The following is a 21,347-nucleotide window of genomic DNA, read 5'->3' on the forward strand; positions in this document are numbered from 1 at the left end:
GAGGGATGATCTGGTCCTGGCCTGCCCCCTAGTGGATTCAGGTTTAACCCTCCAAGTACACGCAAAGTACGCAGGCAAGTATGTGAACAATGCCGTTTGCATTCCCGCCTGCCTGTCTACGCCTACGCATTGTTAAAAAGTAAGTATATCCAGGGTTTTAGGTCTGGCTTCTCGACTTGAACTGCAACCTTTTAGTAACGCTGTAACGCAGCATTACTTGGATTAGTAACTATAATATTAGGCTACTGTTTTGTAAATGGTACATTACACCACTACTGGGGAAAGTATTGATATTACAGTAAATGTACTACCCAACACTGGTCATTATTGAGAAAGGAGAAAAAACTCCCCTCATGCAACCACTGAAACAAACATTCACAACACTGTCAATCAATTTCCGACTCAAATACACACAATTGCATGTATCCAAAAAATAAAACAGTAAACTACAAACTAATGAAAGTATATTTTATACTACAACAGCTTTAAGTAGGCCCACTTTAAGTACATTTTCCATTTTATACTTTTACTTAGCAACATTTTCAGTGCATAAGTAGTGTTATAGTTTGGTATTTTCCGGAAGTTAATGATCTGAATACTTCTTCAAGCGGTTTCACGCAGTTGGTCTTCTCACGACATGTCTGCACCAAAAAAAAAAACCTTCCGTGTTGTAATCTGCCTAGCAACCCGTTCTGAATTATCTGATTGGTCGATTGGTCGAGCAGCAGCCTGAGCGCACACTTCTCTCGTCCTGAGCAGCTTTTTGTCTTGTTTTTTTTATCATTCTCGTTTTAAAACCATGAATTCACCGACAAGCTGGATGTTTTTGTTCCTGCCATTACTGTGGCTGAATTTAGAGGCAGCTGCAAACGGTGAGCCAGCTGTAAACGGTAAGTTAACTGTCGTCGGTCACGTTCATGTAACGTTAAACGGAAATAAACGTCTCTTAGTTTTTTACAGCAGTTCACAGTTAAAGTTACCAAATTTATTTACAACCAAATGTTTATTTAAAGACCTTAACTTCTCATTTTCACGAGGTTGTCCAGATAACTTACAGATTCATAGACATATTTAAGAAAATAGACGACATGTATTGATCGTTTTATCTAACTTCCTACTTCCTCAACATGTGTGAGGCCTGTCCCTGCGTTACTTCCTGAAATATAACCGTTTAAAACTGTTTACTGGTTATAATGTTATATGTTCTTATTATATTACATAAAGCGTTAGCTGTAATCTTAATCGAATTAATATTATGTGAGATTAAAATGATATCAGTCATGGTTAATAGCCTATATTGTTTCTCTGACGTCGTTTCTCTGCACTGAACAGAGGTAACGTATGAAAAAGAAATGTGTAATAACAACATAAGTTTTCTTGTAAAATAATATATTAATATAATACTCTATTATTTGGTAGACGCCTTTTAAGTTTAGTGAACTACATTTTTAAAATATTAAAACTTGTTATCAGCCCGACTTTTATTACAAACTTATTGATCCATGGATGAAAACTTGATCACAGCAAACAGCAAACCGAGTTCAGCGCAGACAAAACGTATCAAAACGGTTTTTTCCAACGGAAACGGTGATGCCCTGAACACATCCTGCTGTGTACGCAAGCGCACTGCATTTTCCTGCCTTTTTTTTTTAAACACCGTTGTGTTTATAAACTTTACACAGCTGATTGGGTGACACCTGAGACACGCCCACCAAACACCTGAAGCCCGTTGCGCAACGTTTTGAGATTGAACTCGCCCCACGATTCTGCAGCAGTTTACTGATCATCAATGTCAATGAATATGTACATTAATTACCAATAACATCACAACACAACAACATTAAATACAGAAAGAGACAAGGCGTTGAGGAGAAGACAGATCTGAACAGGACAAATAGAGACAACAAACAAAAGGAGCAGAAAACACATTGGATGAGGGAGATATAAATTCATATATAGCCCATAAATTAATTGTCTTTTTAATGAGACTTTGTATGAGGGAGATATAAATTCATATATAGCCTATAAATTAATTGTCTTTTTAATGAGACTTTGTATGAGGGAGATATAAATTCATATATAGCCTATAAATTAATGGTCTTTTTAATGAGACTTTGTATGAGGGAGATATAAATTCATATATAGCCCATAAATTAATTGTCTTTTTAATGAGACTTTGTATGAGGGAGATATAAATTCATATATAGCCCATAAATTAATTGTCTTTTTAATGAGACTTTGTATGAGGGAGATATAAATTCATATATAGCCTATAAATTAATTGTCTTTTTAATGAGACTTTGTATGAGGGAGATATAAATTCATATATAGCCCATAAATTAATTGTCTTTTTAATGAGTACTTTGCCAATCATTAGAGAGGTTTAGATAGTTTTGTTGTTGTACAGTAATTTTGAGAGTGACTTGAAGAGATGTTGTAATTCATTACAAAACAAATGAAAATTCTTGAAAAGTGTCTTATGGATGTAAAATTTGCCATGAAAGGTACAATATTTTTAGAGAATTATTGATTGGTTGTGAGTAGGGCTGGATAATATGGCTAATAATGTCATCACGATGAAACATTTTATATCGTTCGATATCGATAATTATCGCGATAACTGTCAAATAATTATTTCTTTCAAGTTTAAAGGCTGATTTTTGTTCCTGAGTGAAAGTTGGAGAGCCGAGATGGTTAATTGTGGTTTTAAACTTTTCATTATGGTCAGAACAAACAGTGGATCACTTCACAAATCTGTGGTGGAACATTCAAAACAATAAAGTAAAATCTTTATTTCATTCCCCTTTTCCTCAACAAAATAAATACATTAATAGAAAAATGAAGCGCTTATTCGTTTGTAAAAAATCAAACATTAATGAACATTAATTGAACATTTGGTATATTGTTATTGAGTAAAATTATATTGTGATAATCATCATTATTGTTTTATAGCCCAGCGCTTGTTGTGATTCAGTATTAAAATTTAGAAACAAGACCTTCTAATAAGGGTGTTAATGTGTTAAAACATAGATTTTTATTAAGTGCTTTTCCTGCTGTGGTGTGTAAAGATGCTTTGTGAGCAAAAAATACAGAGGATTTTAAGTAAACTATATTGTATTTTTATTAATAAGTATTTGTAGCTTTGTAGTAGTTTATAATATTTAGCTCTCACATGTTGCAAAAAGTTATGAAGCTTGAAAAATTGAACGGAATGCGACCGAACGAGCTTCCCCTGAATGCGCCATATAGACTAGAGCGGCAGAGACGCAGCGCCGCCATTTTCAGAGATAAGGAACAAGAAGCAGGAAGCAGCCAGCGCTGAGCCGCGGCCTGCGCGGAGTAAACACCGTCTTAAAGTCGGATAAAACTCGAGTTTTAGAGACGAGAAGGTCTCGTTTGAGAAGAAAATGTCTCTCGTCGTATTTTTGGTCCTGTTGGGGACAGGACTGACGGTAAACAGCGGTGAGTTAAGAGTTTTCTGACACGTTAACGTCAGCGAGGTTAAAAGTGAAAGTAAAAACAAGACGAGAGTTGTGACGTCTTAAAAAATAGGGTATTTATTTTAGTTCAATTTCGTTAAAATGGACGTTGAGTGTTTTTATATTTGGTATTACAGTAACTTGAATTAAAAACGGACGAGGAGAAATGGATTGACTGCTTCCGTGATCGTTCGTTATTTAGGCAGGGTGTAACTTTATAACATGTAAAGTAACGTTACAACCTTAAGTTAGGTGTAACGTTACAGTATCAAGCAAATAAAACTGTTCTCCAGCGTATTTCTGTACATCTACAGTTTAAAGCTAAAACAAAACACTAGGGCTGAAAGTTTAACGTTTATTTTCAGCATCGATTCATTGTTTTTAAATTGTGAAAATCATAATTTGTTAGGTATACGTTTCGTATTGTGAACTAGCAGTCCAAAAGCTAAAATATATATAATTAACCATCAGCAAAGACTGAAGAAAGCAGGAATTAAACACAGTTGAGCACCTGAGAATGTTTGGTATTTGTGATTGAAGAATTAGTTGATCATAAGAATAAATGGCAATTAATTAACTAACAAATTGATTTGCAGGCTGATTGTTTCAATTAATGAGTTGTAAAATATTTAGTTTTTATGGGGATTATTGGTGCTTAAGAAACCAGATTGATCTGTCAGTTACAGGAGGAACTTAATGTTCTAGCAAAGCTGTTGGGTTGTTACTGTGGTATTTATTTCCTTCTCAGGTTGGCACCCAGGTCCTAGTGTTTATTGCTAGTTTCACCGCCCTCTGGCTGCTGTGACAGAGCTGGGCAGACAACATTGTTTAAATATCTGAGTTGATCAGCAAAGCCAAAATAGGCTCATAAACAAAGTTGGACTTTCCTCATTCGTTCTTGTTTTTTTTCTCACTCGAGCTTGAGGTAGAGTAGTGTTGTCTTGATACTGTAATTTCTAACTTCGATTCAATACCTTGAGTAAATATTGATATGAGATACCATGTTCGATAACACCTTGATTAAATTACTTAATATAATTACTAAATATCTAATCAACCTATCTAAGTAAAGTTAATAGTACAAATGTTTGTTGGGCCAGCAACAGGACAACTAACTTATCAACAACAGTTTACTGAGCCGTCTTGTTTAATACTTCAGTGAAGTTTAAAGGGGAGACATATGGGCTTGTTGTATCCATTGCCAGCATCCAATCACAAGTGAAGAGTATCAGCCAATCACAGTATGGCAGGGCTTGTTGAAACTCTGTCAGGAAGAATCAACCTTCGGAGCAAATGAGACAAAAAGCGGTGGTGTGAATGAGAGGAGGTGGGGCTATCCAAGCGTACAGTGGGTGAGGAAAAATGTAATAATACAATTACTAAAAATTAGAATGAATGAACAAAAAGTACTGTCAGGACGGCTTTTACATTATCAATGTGCTGGATCATATGAGTCTGGATGGTATAATACTTGTTGGTAGAAGCCATTAGCGCAAGCTTTGTTTTCCTGAGGTTCCCTAAACGGTCTGTAGGTCAGGTTGGATAACTTTTAGTTTAATAAAGTTCTTCCCCTTGCCAATAATGAGTCACACAGTATTTTCAACTTTTGGTTCAGTGGTGGTTCATTGACTGACATTTATCTGCCTTGTCTAATAAATATCTGTCTGTCTGTGTGACTCTCAGAGACACATTCCCTCTTTTACACCTACACGGCTCTCTCCAAACCTGTCGGACTGCCGGGCATCCACCAGTTCACAGCCATGGGTCACCTGGACGGCAGGATGATCGACTACTTTGACAGCGAGCACCAGAAGAAAATTCCCACACAGGACTGGATGAAAGAGAAACTGGATGCAGATTACTGGAAGAAAGGAACACAGTCCCGCCTGAGCAAACAGCAGTGGTTCAACGTCAACATCGACATCCTGAAGACACGAATGAGACAGAATGATTCAGGTAAGATCCATCAAACAAGAAGGGCAGCGACAACTTTTTGATGAAGACCATGAAACCAACAACTGTAATAACTTTACAGATAAATGCTCTAGTAAAATGAAAGCATTTACTCTTTTATTTGAAACCAAAAAAGCACAAATACTCAAATCTGACCCACCTCTTCTCGTCTTTCTAGCTTTGTAATTATCCTTTTGTTGTTAGTCATTTATCAAACTTTCCTGGTATAACTTTTGGTTTCAGACGTCCATGTTCTTCAGTGGATGCACGGCTGTGAGGGCGACACGCAGCCTGACGGCAACATTACGTTTTACCGCGGCAAGGACATGTACAGCTACGATGGAAACGACTTCCTGTCCTTTAACGACACCGAACAAGTCTGGGTCGCCCCAATTGTTGCGGCCGAGCCGACCAAGAGGAAGTGGGATGGGGTCCAGGTCCTAAAAGATTACACCAAAGGCTACCTGGAGAACGAGTGCATGGAGTGGTTGAGGAAGTTCGTGGACTATGAGCAAATGCAGCTTCGAACCGCCTGTATGTATGGCAGAAAATAAATTCTACATTTTTAAACTCATTATTACTACAGATGATGGAAGTAGCATTGATGTGAAAGTACTGTGCAGGTTGTTGAAACATGAAACTAACGATTGGAATTTAAACCAAATCTTTATCGAATCCAAATTCTATAAATTCCCATATCAAATCCACTCCGATTTAACTTTAAGAATTTGTAAGTAAAGTTAAAAATAATGTCACAGAAGATACATTTGATATCTGTAATCAGCTTTTTTGGGTCTGAGAGGTAGAAACACTATAGCTTTAGTGGCGGCCTGACTGGCCAAAACAAGATGGAACGCGAACACCATACTCCCTAACAATCATGGCCTTTAAATCCAGACAGAAAATAGTTTGGAAAAGACCTGAAATTAGTAGCTGTAGCAATAGATTATCTTTATAATGTGTCATTCAGTTTATTATAAAGCCGTCAGCAGTACAAAAAGTTTATTGTGTGGTTGCATTGATCTGAAGCATACTGCAAATATGAACTCTCTTTACGGCTTCTCTTTCCAGCTCCACCTGAGGTGTTCTTGTTCTCTAAGAACACCAAAGTTGAGTCAAAGGTCATGTTGACGTGCCTGGCCACAGGTTTCTACCCAAAAGACATCATCCTGAACATCAAAAGAAACGGCCGCGTTTTAACTAGAGAGGACGGTGTGATAACCTTTGGTGTTCGACCAAATGAAGACGACACCTTCCAGAGAAGAGACAGTGTGGAGATTTTAAAGAGTGACATGTCTAAATACACCTGTGAAGTGAATCATCCTGCATCCAGGTTACATGTTGAGAAGGAATGGGGTAAGAAACTTATTTTAATTTTTTAATTCAATTCAATTTTGTTTATATAGCACCAAATCACAACAACAGTTATCTCACAGCGCTTTTCATAAAAGAGCAGGTCTAGACCGTACTCTGTGATGCTATTTACAGAAGCCCAATAGTTCCCACCAAGAGCAGCACTAGGAGACAGAGGCAAGGAAAAACTTCCTTTAAGAGGCAGAAACCTCGAGCAGAACCATGGCTCAGGGTGGGCGGCCATCTGCCTCGACCGGTTGGGGTGAAGGAGAGAGAGAGAGAGAGAGAGAGAGAGAGAGATGGAAGGAGAGAGAGAAAAAGAGAGGGATGTAAGGAGAGAGAGGGGAGGGAGGCAGCCTACACAATATACACACAGAGGTACAGACAGTAAAGGTGATGTTGCTATAGACTAAATGAAAAATGGTACAGATATGTGTAGTTACCATTTGTCATTGTGTTTGCTATGTTTAATACCACTATTGCACAAAGTGTTTCATATGATTGAAATCACTGTACCAGCAAAAGTTCTTTGTCTTAAGCCACAAGGAAGTCCTGAGACTTTGGCCATCATGTCTATCTGTTACGGTAACAAATTCAAATCAGGGAACACAGCAACATTAAAACAAGGAAGTTCAGTGAGACAACACGACAGCAGTCAGAAGGTTTGGGAACTGATTAAGTTATAATTAATTAGAATGATCCTTTACATGACAGGAACAAACTAAAACCATGAGTAAATCATTTGGTGCACTGCAGTAAAAGTCCCATAAAAGCTGCATATTAATACGATTTTAATACGTTCTTCTACTGGAGATCATCATTGTCATTGAAGATGGTGCTGAAAAAATTTATTTTTGTATCATATGTTACATGTGATGAAACTGTTGGAGCATACTAAACAAGGCTAATGTTTTTACAATAATATTTTTTTGGAAACTGGGGAGTTCCAAACTTGTAGAAGGTAAAAATCCTTTTTGATGCTTGACATCCTCTCAGAACATCCTCTTTTCTGTGTCTCACCAGCACAAATTACTAAATTAATGTTATTTTCTTATAATCAGATTGCAGCAGTACTGTCGCTCAGCTTCTACATTTTTGTAGCGTACATCAACACCATAGTAAATAAACCTAACAAATAGAAATGATGCTCGAAGTGAAGTGAATATAAAACTAATATGTTTTCTGTGTTTTAGATCATAAACTTCCTCCTGGACCTGGAGGACTTGGACCTATCCTTGCTGGGGTGTTTGTGGTCCTTGGGCTGATCGCAATGGGTGTGGGGCTGGTTCTCTTGTACAAAAGAGGTGTATTTGGTAGGTGGCATATATTTATATAACCATCGTCAACAAGATAGCAGTGAAGTAGAATTTTTTTTATTATTATTATTATTCTGTAAGAAATTCCTCAAAAATTAGTACTTGATGTTACAGTCTCACAGTAAGGCAGAAGGATGTAGTGCGAAATCATCTGTTATTATTTTATGAGGAACTTCAGGAGGTTTTCAGAGGTCACATCGAAGAGTAGTCCTTTTAGTCATTATGTGCCGAAGGTGTTCCTTATTTTTAATTCACTGAACTGAAAGTTAACTGAGATCACAGTGACTTATTTTAAAACTCTAAATTTGTGCTGGGAGCTTCATGGTGTTGAGTTTCTGCCTCACAGTTAACTATAGTGCTCTGCTGTTTTCTGCTTCTTAGACGCACACAATAACTCCTACTGCCTGTAGTACATAAATATATTTTCTATTAAATGCAATTTAAAAAGGACTTAAAGCGTGCAATAAAAAGTAGGATAAAGACGCAGTTCTAGCAGGTTTAGCCCCACTACTATCATGTAGTAGTGATGTCGTTCTAAACCCACCTTTCTACTGTAAATATGTTAACATGCTAAAATGCTTTGAGTTTGGTGTTATGACATTGAATAGTGTGAGACTACAGAAATATTTGTTCTACTTTGCTGTTTATACTGAGATATCAATCCCTTAAATATTTCCTCATGTCTCCGGGCTGTTAGGCCAGTGTCGCTCATTGATGAGCAGGTCTGAATGAATGGCATTATTTAATATACAGGATGTGATGAAAATGTTTTTTGGTGTTTAATTCACTGAATTAGCCTATGCTGTTATTTTACATGTTTTCTTTACTGAAATTTTGGGAAATGTGCAATAAATTTTTATCCACCACAATATAAAACACATAAAATTGTGTGAGAGGATTTTATAAGCCACCCCATAACTTACAGTAAACATTAGCATTTTGTTATGCTCACTGTAAGCATGTAAAAGTCATGAAACTTACTGTGACAAAAGTCCGTCCACCTGTAATCCAGAGGAAACACAAGGGTTGCTTCCGTTTTCAGTATGATCTGTGATCTCTCAGTCATACATGTGGGGATTATTGATTTTGTTAGAACTAAACATTTTATGTGAAAAAGACATTGTTGGCATAAGAGCTGTGGACATGTGGAACTAAGATAATTTTACTGTGCTTTAATGTTTTTTTTTCTCTACCATGCAGTTTGCCCTCATCACCTCATAATTGAGAGAGTAAAATTGATTTCAAACAATTTTAAGTCAAGCCATTAGATTGTCCTCAAATTGAATCAAAGTTCAAAATGTGAACTGTAATGCTGTGTATTCAAGTCAGTAGGTTTATGGAAGGAAGGATGCAGATTTAGACCATGCTATTGTCATCTCTGATCACTTACAGTCTGTGTTATCATTATCTCTATTCCGCACAGCTGGAGCCAACTCTTCCCACGGTAACTACTTTATTTCTCTATAAGTCTTATTGAGTTCATTGTTCAGAGGCTACGGTAACTTGATGACTGCACAAAATGAAATGTTGTTTGTGTGCTCTCTGCTAGCTGCTCTTAATATTAAGCCAAAGGTCTTTTGTGAGTTTTTATTTCTCCCACGATGTGTCCCTCCCAACAGAGTGACACCTCTTCTCTAGTTTCCAGAGTCACATTCTCCCTTTCATTTGTATCAATAAGACGTCCAACAGAATAATTGTACTTTCAAACAGCACTAAAATGTGTTTGTTTGTTTAGGTTAGAGCTTTGTAAGATCTATTTATATTTGAGTTATTTAATTTCATTTAAAATGTAAGCTGCTAGAAGGAAGCTGTGACGCTGCCTTTTGTAATAATCCAGAGGTATTTATTTATGAGTGCTGCCTAAACTGGGACTAGTTGCACTGACTTGAGTGTGCAGCTTTGTTTTTTTTTTTAGGTAAATCTAAGTATCAGCAGATATCCAATACTAAATGTTTGGGATGGGGATATCCCTCCACTGAACTCATTGTTGTTTTGGTATTTTCATATGAATTTTTGACAAAAAGAAAAATAGTGAATAACACCAACCTTATCCTTTAAGTTAGTCAGCCTTACACGGGCTATTCCAAAACTATCTAAATGGATAAAAACTGTTTTGTCTTTATTAACAGGTGCACAACCTTTATCTGTGATTATTGTCCCTGGTAAGTGCTTTATTTTTCTACTCTTTATTATAAAAGTGTTTTTGTGCAATTGATAGTTATATTGTTACAACCCTGACTCAGGAGGAGGAAACGTACGTTACATAAAAGGGATTTCTTTTAGTAGTGGTTGTTTTAAAGTGATTTGTCATGCTCACACGTGCTGTCGATGGGCCTAAAATAACACTAAGATGACGTGACTTAACATTTCCTGTGTGTGGCTGTGTACAATAATAACACAAGCACAGCTCACATCCAGTTTATTTTTATCTCTGGATAACTATTTAAATTATCAATGTAAGTCACATTGGTCAAGGGCAAATACTTTGTGATTAATGTTCAGATTGTGGACTTAAACACTTTGTATTTTAAAGGTCAGTAGGCTTATGGAAGAACGGATGTACATTTTAGACCACACCATTGACTCCATCTGTGATCAATTACAGTCTGTTTTAACATGGTCTTTATTTACAGCTGCTACCAACGGTGGAGCCAACCATGCCCAAGGTAACTACTTTGTCTCTCAGTAAGTCTTATAAAGTTCAGTGTTCAGAGGTTACTGTAACCTCATGACTGAACAAAACCTTATCCTTTAAGTTAGTCAGCTGTACACGGGCAATGCCAAATATTTCTAATTGGGTAAAAATAATACGTTTATTTTGTGTGTTTAACTTCATTAACAGGTCCAGATGTAGTCACAGATCCCAAAGGTAAGTGTTTTATTTCTGTGCTTCTTTGGTAAAAATGTTATTCCTGTCATTTTTAAATGCAAATTATATTAATATTGTTACAACCCGTACTCAAAAGGAGGAAACCCAAAACAAAACTTTATACATTGTAGTTCTTTAATTTCTTTAATGTCCCATTATACAGTTGTGCTGTCGATTAGCCTGAAAACAGTGATAAGATGATGTACAAATAAAAAGGCAATGGGAAAAAATATACATATAAAAACAGGTTGTAACAGATGGGCCTAAATATTTACTGTGTGTGTGTGTGTGATAACACAGAGGAAGAGACCAAAAGTGTTTTCCTCTAGAAAGATATAACCAAGACATGATGTTGCATTGAGCTGTTTAAATGAAATACATTTTCTTTTCTTCACAGGGTCAGATGGGTCTCTCAGCAGCGGTGACTCTGGCGTCCCCAGTGAGTTTCTTTGTAAAGTTGTCATTTCCCCCATGATGATTAACACAGCAAACCATTTCAGTTGCATTTGCTGTAACTGCAATGGACCAATGGGAGAATATATGCATATTTAAATCCTATGAAGTTCAGTGTTCAGAGGTTACTGTAACTTCATGACTGAACAAAACCTTATCCTTTTAGTTAGCCAAATATTTCTAATTGGGTAAAAATAATAAGCCTATTTTGTGTGTGTTTTAACTTCAGAAACAGGTCCAGATGCAGTCACAGATCCCAAAGGTAAGTGATTTATTTTTCTGCTCTGTATTGTAACAATTCCTGTAATTTTAAAAGTTTTTGTGCAGATTACATTTATATTGTACTGACAACCCTGATTTAAAAGGAGGAAACCCAAAAGTCTGCACAAACCAAACTTTATACATTTGTAGTTCCTGCATGTCCTATGAGATAGTTTCCTAAAAGTAATCCATTTCTGTTGTGAAGTTATTTGTCACGCTCATACGTACATAAGACATCATAAGATGATGTACAAACAAAAAGACAACGTAAAAAATTTAAAAATAGGTTGTACCAGATAGGCCTAAAAAGTGTGTGTGTTGCATTGAGCTGTTAAATGAAATACATTTTCTTTTCTTCACAGGGTCAGATAGGTCTCTCAGCAGCGGTGACTCTGGCGTCCCCAGTGAGTATCTTTGTAAAGATGATTAACACAGCAAACCATTTCAGTTGCATTTGCTGTAACTGCAATGGGCCAATGGGAGAATATATGCATACAGTCCGGTCCATAAATATTGGGACATTGACACAATTCTCATCTTTTTGGCTCTATACACCACCACAATGGATTTGAAATGAAACAAACAAGATGTGCTTTCAAGCAAGTGAAATGCATGCTCAATCGGATTCATTGACTTGGCCATTGCATAACATTCCACTTCTTTCCCTTAAAAAACTCTTTTGTTGCTTTCGCAATATGCTTCGGGTCATTGTCCATCTGCACTGTGAAGCGCCGTCCAATGAGTTCTGAAGCCTTCGGCTGAATATGAGCAGATAATATTGCCCGAAACACTTCAGAATTCATCCTGTTGCTTATGTCAGCAGTCACATCATCAATAAATACAAGAGAAACAGTTCCATTGGCAGCCATACATGCCCACGCCATGACACTACCACCACCATGCTTCACTGGTGAGGTGGTATGCTTTGGATCGTGTGCAGTTCCTTTCCTTCTCCATACTCTTCTCTTCCCATCACTCTGGTACAAGTTGATCTTTGTCTCATCTGTCCATAGGATGTTGTTCCAGAACTGTGAAGGCTTTTTTAGATGTTGTTTGGCAAACTCTAATCTGGCCATCCTGTTTTTGAGGCTCTCCAATGGTTTACATCTTGTAGTGAACCCTCTGTATTCACTCTGGTGAAGTCTTCTCTTGATTGTTGACTTTGACACACATACATCTACCTCCTGGAGAGTGTTCTTGATCTGGCCAACAGGGTGTTTTCTTCACCAGGGAAAGAATTCTTCGGTCATCCACCACAGTTGTCTTCCGGGTCTTTTGGTGTTGCTGAGCTCACCGGTGCGTTCTTTCTTTTTAAGAATGTTCCAAACAGTTCATTTGGCCACACCTAATGCTATCTCTCTGATGGGTTTGTTTTGATTTTTCAGCCTAATGATGGCTTGCTCTTTGGATCTCGTATTGAGAGTTGACAGCAACAGATTCCAAATGCAAATAGCACACTTGAAATGAACTCTAGACCTTTTATCTGCTGGGATAATGAGGGAATAACACACACCTGGCCATGGAACAGCTGAGCAGCCAATTATCCCATAACTTTTCGTCCCTTAAAAAGTGGGAGGCACATATACAAACTGTTGTAATTCCTACACCGTACACCTGATTTGGAAATTAAAGCTGAAAGTCTGCTGTGAAAGCACATCTTGTTCGTTTCATTTCAAATCCATTGTGGTGGTGTATAGAGCCAAAAAGATGAGAATTGTGTCAATGTCCCAATATTTATGGCCCTGACTGTATTTACCATAGAAAATACATGGAAAAAGTTACAGCAAACAGTCTTCTGTTTTCATTATCTATTGTGTTATTTATAAATTAACACTTTTGTTCATCCCTGAAGGAAATGGCGCGGATAACAAAAACTCCAGCCCTGAGTCCCAAAGTCTTCTGGGACAGGATGAAGAGCAACAAGCCTGAAGTCTCTGCAGACAATATAATTTCCATCAGAGTACAGAGCCCTCTGGAACCAAATTTACTAATTCAACAACTACATTTACTGTGGGATACAAGCATCAACCCACTCTTCTGTTGTAGCAGATGGGTGAGCTTGTTTTTATTATCAGGGTTTAAAAGATTGTGGGTCAGGTTTGGATTCAGGAAAGTGAATAGAAATGTATGAAAAAAATGAATTCAGAAAATCACACCTTTAAAGAGAGAAAAATATGTTGTTGGATCAGAGATCTTAAATGCTAACATTTAAAACTAAATAGATAAAACTGTGTGAGTCAATATTGCACTCAAGGTGGGTGGGACACTTAAATTAATCAGCATTGGAACTACATACAGGACATTTTTTATTATTATATAATATAACATTTTTATAAATTAAGATAATCAAATAGAAGAAATCAAGTCTTTACAAAGGGAGGAAGAAGAAATTGCTTTAACAAATATCACTTCTATAACTTTGCTTTATTGAATCCATTTACTACAAATCATAGTATGCTTCACATTACTGCTAACAATCCTCAGGAAAACTTAATTTTATGCTGTGAAAACATGCTGCAGATGATCCACAACAGGAAACGTAACTTTGACAATAAATACAGCAGATGTTTGTTGTTGTGGATTATTCAACCTGAGGATGTTTTAAATTCCACAAGATTAAAAGTGCATGGAAACCAATGGCTACCTCAAAACACACAATTGGAAAGAAGCTTTTAGCGCTTAGTTCAGTAAACGTGATTTGTAGTAAATGAGCTAAAATGCATAAATACACTGGTATGATCATTTAAGTAGTCACAGGGTTCAGCCTGGATTAAAAAGAAGTAATCAATGTATTTTCAGATGGGTGAAAATCATTGATCATTTAAAGCAAATTACTGCTTAAATTCATTTAATACTCTGTAAATAATGTTTTTATTGTTTAAGCTCTTAAAAAGTGCCTTTTTACCGCCTGTTTATCTGTCACTATAAAATATGCTCACTGATTGATTTATAGGACTTTGAATTAAGAATTTCATCAGTTCTTTACTCCAAGATTAAATTAATACTGTTTGCAGAGTTTTACTGTAAACACATTAATTTAGTAATTGTTTGTGGTGACTTTTCTGTCTTAAACAAATGTAATATATTTTTTATTTGTTCTTTGGCACTTATGTAGTCAGAAAATATGGAAATATTATTATCCAGCTGTTTATTTTTTAAAGTGTGAGGATCGTTTGCTTATTTACCTGTGGTGTAACATTCACTCCTGGGGATAATATTTCTTTAAATATCTTTTTTTCTTTGGAAATGAAATGAAATATGACATTTGAAGAAATCTTCAGTGAATCCTAAAGTCTGCATTATGTTATGTAGTTTGTCAGCGATAACATGGATTGTAAGACTGTAGTGGAGATTATTAAATATTTGCAGCTACTGTCTAAAAAGTTATAATTAGTCATTAATATTTAATTGTGAATCTGTGTGCCAAAATTTTAGGATGGAAATTAAATTCTATTTTGTGTATGTTTTCTTTAAAAGGCCAAAGCCAAAACATGATCACATTAGTATTTCCCCTTTTACTTGTGTTGTCTCTTTAAATGTTCCCTGTTTGGGGGTTGTGGTGTTTGAAACATGTGCTCATGTTAAATAAAGGCAATCATAACAAAATGGTTGTTGAACTGAAGTGGTGTTTAATGAGCTGTCCTGCAGTAAAGAGTTACCAGCTTTGTGAGGAAGAATCTATTTGTGGCAGCAGTTCCTTCATCTGTTCAGAACAAGCTGGAAGCTCTGAACCTGAATGAGTAAATCTGCCTTCTTTGCAACAGCCAGCAGGGGGCGACTCTGCAAAACTGAAATCTGACACGTTTGAAAAATGTTTTAATGATAATAAAACATTTATTTATCGTGTAAATATATCTAAAAAAGTATTTTTATTTATAAAAGACAGTAATAAAGTGTCTAACTTGATCCCATTTAAGGGCAGCACATATTCAGCCCAGTCATTTTATAAATAGTGTTTTATATTTGAAAATGTATTGAAAGAAACCTGAAGGAGACAGTTTGAATGGACCTGATGCAGCTGATAACATTAGTATATAGAAAATATCTATAATTTACAAGGGCTTTGCTTTAGTTTGTCAGTTGAGTAGATGCTGGATCATCAGTACCACAACAGACTCCAGCCAGTACAAGCAGTTGATCCACATCCGGCCTCAGCCAGTACCAGAACAGACCCACATATAGGAAATATCCACTCAGTTTTCCTGGGTTTACTTAACCAATGTTCTGCATTTTGCTTCATTAACCAAAATGAGTCTTCTTTGAACATTCTGATATATTAACAGTAGGTTATCCTTAAGGTTAAGCAGAGCATCGCTTTCTTTTGATGGGCATTAGCCTGTTTCTTTCACATTGGTTCAGCGATGTCCGACGGTGAGTAAACAGAATGTTGCCTATGAACCTAATCTAGGCTTATTTTATTATTGTTATTGTTTATTTATTATTGTTATTTTTTCAGGAAGCAATCATTTTTGAGATGCACACAGAGAGAAAATATGGTGGGTAAAACAGTTCTGTTGGGTTTTACGCATGACGCGCAGCTTCCTCTGTATGTAGGTTTACCTGCTTCAACAACGAGCTGCTCCGTGTTACTGCCACAATCATTTAGATGATTTAGGAAGAATCAGATTGTTTTGGCTCCCTGTGCTACTGCAAAGCAAGAGTTTTGGTTGGCTACATGGTCATAATAAAAGACACAAGCAACAAACACAGGCTGAGCAGCAAATGTGATATTTTAATGTGATCTTATTAATACCTTAATGGTTAAACAGAAAAAGCTAAATTATAGTTAATAAACAAGTGAAGCAAATAGCATTCTAAAAATAACCATGTTGCCCAGCAGATGAAATATATTCTTAAACATATTGTACTTGTACTTGAGTGGATTTGTCTTTTTTTTCTTTTACTTTTTATGAGAGTAATTGTACTTTTTCTTGAGTTAAGATTTTTTACCCACCACTGGCCAGCAGCCCCAGTACTTAGGCTGACATGAGACAGGGAGCAGAGGGCAAGAGCAGAACAGAGTCAAAGCCAGCACTGCCCAAATCAGCAGTTTATGGTAAGATTGATGATGATATGGCTTATTTTTTTATTTGTTTATTGTATTCAAGTGCTCAGCTCAGTTGATTTCTTTACTTTAGGAGTGTTAAAGAGGTTTTTCTAGTTTTGAAAATGTGGCTCATTTAGTTATGTAAAATTCTCAAGAATGCAGGGATAAAGTTCTCTAAAGACCCAGAGCCCCCGACAAATACTTTGTCCGGAGAGTGGGCTGACCAAACTCCTGGGCCATTTGTTCGACCCTGTCTGTAAATAAAAGACTTGTGTTTTTTTGAGCCGGGACGATTGAAACCCTTTTCACGTCATTTTAAAATATAACGTTACAGACAGAAATCATTTGTTGTTGTTGTCATCAACAACTCAGTGTGTGTTCTGTCAAAACCAGGTGCTATCTAGTTAAAATGTGGAACGACTTCAGTATAATTTCACTTTGAACAAAGGCTGCGCATTGTTTCATTGGGACGGATGAAACACAACAATATACATTTAAATAGTTTGTTATTCTTGTTTTTATTTAGAAAGCTTGACACGACTACATCTGCAGCCTGTTCTCCTGGTCTACTGTAAAGATCCTGTTATTTGGCTGTGAGTATCCCGGTGGTCCAGCCTGCAGCCTGGTGGCCTCTGCCCCCCTCCCGCTTTAAACTTTATAATACTTTCAACATCACTAGCTTCTAAACTGTAAAACTTTGACATTTAAAACTTCAGGATGTGTTAAAGTAGGCCTACTAACTAATCTTTCACGTGATCACGACCATGGAACAATAAACACAACTCGTCATTCAAAAGAAATTATCGCTTGAGTGAATTTACTTTCCGTAAACAGCTTTTTTTGTACAACTCTGTGTCCACCTGATTTCTCCCGGTTCTGCTACTGTGTTTTATTCGTCCCGGCTCTCCCCTATAGGCCTATCTATATTAGGGCTGGCCACTATTATCGCGTTAATGAATTAACCTGAATGAACTCCTAATTTTATGGCATGTTGACAGTTTATTTCTTTATTATTAGGTTATTATTTTGAATACACATACAGTCAAACCCTGGGCCACAGGAGGGGTGAGATCAGCCTGCAAATAACCCTCCCAAACAAGCAGCGGAGAAGCTTCAGCAGCGCTCCGCACGTACGGCAGGCGCTCAATGGATAGTAACCATGGAAACGGCTTTTGAGCGCTACACAGCTGTAGCCTATTTAACTTAATTAAAAATTAGCCTATAGGCTGCATAACTTTACCTGATAGGCCTTCATCTAGTTTTGCGGGGATGCTCTGCCGTGTGAATTCCCTCCTGTTGATGTCCTGTTCAGTAAAACAGTAATAGATTCTGGAAACTCACAAACTTACAAAAAGTTCATGACAATTGACCTCATTCTAACAGGGAAACTTGCAACTGAGCGCAGACTGTTTCTGCTGCCCCCTGATGAAAGGAAATGTTTCTGCTGCTTGCCTACCTCTTCAGGATGGCTTCCGCTTTCGCTTTGCTCCTCAGACTGAAGAGTTGGTTATATGGAGCAATTTTGACGAGAAGTTCCCTCGACAGATGGGATATTACGGAGTAGTTCTACTGTTAATGCGCATCGTGGAGCGAAATGCAGCTTGAAGAACATGAACGTAGTCAGTTTTGTGTTTATACTGTATTGCGCATTTTCTTTCCTGCCCGTGGACGGACCGACGGTGAACAGCGGTGAGTTCAGTTAATGAGAAGCGAGAAATGGTAAAGAAAAAAGAATCAGGCTGTAGCTGAGAGAGATCCTGTCCAGGATGTCTGTTAATGTCACTGAATTTGCGATATATCCCTACTTAGAAGGCTGTCATTCAACTGTGTTGGTACCTGTGATTGGCAGAGTTAAGAGGGATTGTTGTTACAGTTCCTGCTAAGTATCTCTGTTTAATTTAAACTTAATTTACACTCATCCCACAGGCCTACTGCAACTAAGTGACTAAGAGTGGTCCAAATAGGCCTACAAGACATTATTATTATTATTATTAGATTAATAGGCTATGTTTGATAAATCTTTACTTTTTATCTTATAACATGTCAGTAACAGTAAAAAGTAGCTTTTTTTTTCTCCCCGAAGAGAAAATGATCTGGATTAAAGCAAAAGCAGCAAAAGCAGGTGTTGACCTTTCTTAAATGTTCTTACCTTTGTGCTTTGAAGTCAGAGAGAAGTAATGCATACAAGACGACAACAACAAGAATGTCACAAATATCTAAAGGAACAGAGAATAAATATCTGTCTGTCTGTGTGACTCTCAGAGAGACATTCCCTCTTTTACACCTACACGGCTCTCTCCAAACCTGTCGGACTCCCGGGCATCCACCAGTTCTCAGCCATGGGTCACCTGGACGGCAGGATGATCGACTACTTTGACAGCGAGCACCAGAAGAAAGTTCCCAAACAGGACTGGATGAAAGAGAGACTGCCTGCAGATTACTGGGACAAAGGGACACAGTCCCGTCAGAGAAAGCAGCAGCGTTTAACAATCAACCTCGACATCCTGATGAAACGGACGGGACATAATGACTCAGGTAAGATCTGTGAAATGTGAACTGTATGTTTTGTTTTCTGCATGAAACTCCTGCTGGTTTGTTCTTTGAGTCAGGAACAAGATATATTTGCATAGCCACACAGTTTATAATTGTTGAAGAAACAAACTCCTTAAAAGGTCCATTCAGGAGCTGTTCCAGCTTTTGGATCCTAAAATCATATTTTTCTGTGCACTTTCAGGACATTGTGGCCATGTTAGCTTAATATTTCATTAAAAGAGTTCTTGACTTTGCAAACAGCAGTTAGTAGTCGTGTAAAGAAAGAAAGAAAAAAGAGAGCTGAGAGAAGTTCAAACCCTGGCTCTTTACTCACCTCCACCCAGCTGACCAATCACAGCCTGAAGATGGTGTGACTGTTGGTTTCTTCAAAGAATGGTTGAACAGTTCCCAGTGACCATCGAATAGGCTATTTTTGCTTGAAATGCCCATCTTTGCTATTCCACCACCCAACAAGCAGTACACTGATCCCTTTATTTATGTTCAGCAAAGTCAGTTTGCCCATGTGTATTGGTGCGACGCATTAATCAAATTACTTACTAAACTGAATATGAATTGTTTCACTGTTCCGGTCCTCTTTAGGGTCCCTGTATCATCCGATCATTCAAATATTCCATTTAATCTGGCAAACCCAAAAGAATCAATATTTCGTTTTTCTGTATGAACCAAATATGAAAATTGACGTTTGTTTCCTTGCTTTCAGTTCGAAATGGGAAACCAAAACGAAATAATAGGTCGACTTTACGTTTTCTTTATTTTTCTTTGATTTCCCACAGACGGTAGACAAACTAAAGACCCATTCTGAGATCATTATTATATTGTTTTGACAGTGGCCCTAAATGTAAGTCAATATTTTCCGTATTAATATGTAGCCTAATAATCCTGATGCAGATTGGCCCCCAGGTCTACAAAGAACGGAGGCTGCTCGCAATAATATTGCTTCATTTTGTTTGAAGTTGTGACCCTGACACAGACACCTGTCTCTCTGTGTCTCTGTCCTCATCGCTCAGAGACACCTTTGCTCTCTTTGACCGTCTCTCTGCTCCAGGATGTTTCCCTCTGAAGCGACTGTGAGCTGCACATTATCAGAGGTGCTGAAGTTTACATTTGTGTGGATGTGTAGACTTGTGACATTTGTCTGATCAGTGTTTCGGTTTTCCACCTCCGCTCGTCTCATCCAGTAGCCTACAGTCCTAGACGGGCTCTGTGTCTGTCAGACGATATAAAGGGGATAAGGTAAGGTAATTCCACAGCAGAGGGGCGGGTAGATTTTGTTAAAGTATTATGACTTCATTCTCATTAGACTGTGATTTTATTTTCATAATACACTCACCTAAAGGACTATTAGGAACACCATACTAATACTGTGTTTGACCCCCTTTCGCCTTCAGAACTGCCTTAATTCTTCGTGGCATTGATTTAACAAGGTGCTGAAAGCATTCTTTAGAAATGTTGGCCCATATTGATGGATAGCATCTTGCAGTTGATGGAGATTTGTGGGATGCACATCCAGGGCACGAAGCTCCCGTTCCACCGCATCCCAAAGATGCTCTGTTGGGTTGAGATCTGGTGACTGTGGGGGCCATTTTAGTACAGTGAACTCATTGTCATGTTCAAGAAACCAGTTTGAAATGATTGGAGCTTTGTGACATGGTGCATTATCCTGCTGGAAGTAGCCATCAGAGGATGGGTACATGGTGGCCATAAAGGGATGGACATGGTCAGAAACAATGCTCAGGTAGGCCGTGGCATTTAAACGATGGCCAATTGGCACTAAGGGGCCTAAAGTGTGCCAAGAAAACATCCCCCACACCATTACACCACCACCAGCCTCCACAGTGGTAACAAGGCATGATGGATCCATGTTCTCATTCTGTTTATGCCAAATTCAGACTCTACCATCTGAATGTCTCAACAGAAATTGAGATTATTAGATATTTGTAGTGGAGATGAGTGGTACCCGGTGGAGTCTTCTGCTGTTGTAGCCCATCCGCCTCAAGGTTGTGCGTGTTGTGGCTTCACAAATGCTTTGCCGCATACCTCGGTTGTAACGAGTGGTTATTTCA

General features: G+C 37.6%; 3 protein-coding genes across 7 annotated transcripts in view; 1 reads left to right on the plus strand and 2 right to left on the minus strand.

Moving 5' to 3' along the window:
* LOC123976543 (zinc finger protein 436-like) overlaps nt 1–21,347 on the minus strand; it is a 161,196-nt gene that overhangs the window by 127,759 nt on the left and 12,090 nt on the right. The gene's annotated exons all lie outside the window — the stretch shown is intronic.
* LOC123976551 (gastrula zinc finger protein XlCGF57.1-like) overlaps nt 1–21,347 on the minus strand; it is a 74,795-nt gene that overhangs the window by 49,023 nt on the left and 4,425 nt on the right. The gene's annotated exons all lie outside the window — the stretch shown is intronic.
* Nucleotides 715–15,290, plus strand: LOC123976573 (class I histocompatibility antigen, F10 alpha chain-like). 4 transcript variants are annotated; one of them, XM_046058857.1, is made up of 13 exons: nt 715–890; nt 5,163–5,435; nt 5,676–5,966; nt 6,504–6,788; nt 7,979–8,098; nt 9,525–9,545; nt 10,231–10,263; nt 10,735–10,767; nt 10,944–10,970; nt 11,368–11,409; nt 11,653–11,685; nt 12,047–12,088; nt 13,537–15,290. In XM_046058857.1, the coding sequence occupies exons 1-13, from the start codon at nt 800–802 to the stop codon at nt 13,611–13,613; spliced, it is 1,368 nt and encodes a 455-aa protein (XP_045914813.1). In that variant the 5' UTR covers nt 715–799; the 3' UTR covers nt 13,614–15,290. The 4 variants fall into 4 exon arrangements, with proteins under 4 accessions (XP_045914813.1, XP_045914815.1, XP_045914816.1 ...); XM_046058858.1 differs by lacking the exon at nt 715–890 and adding an exon at nt 3,281–3,462; XM_046058859.1 differs by lacking the exons at nt 11,653–11,685; nt 12,047–12,088.

This window comes from Micropterus dolomieu, linkage group LG09 (genome assembly GCF_021292245.1).
Source record: "Micropterus dolomieu isolate WLL.071019.BEF.003 ecotype Adirondacks linkage group LG09, ASM2129224v1, whole genome shotgun sequence".
NCBI lineage: Eukaryota > Metazoa > Chordata > Actinopteri > Centrarchiformes > Centrarchidae > Micropterus > Micropterus dolomieu.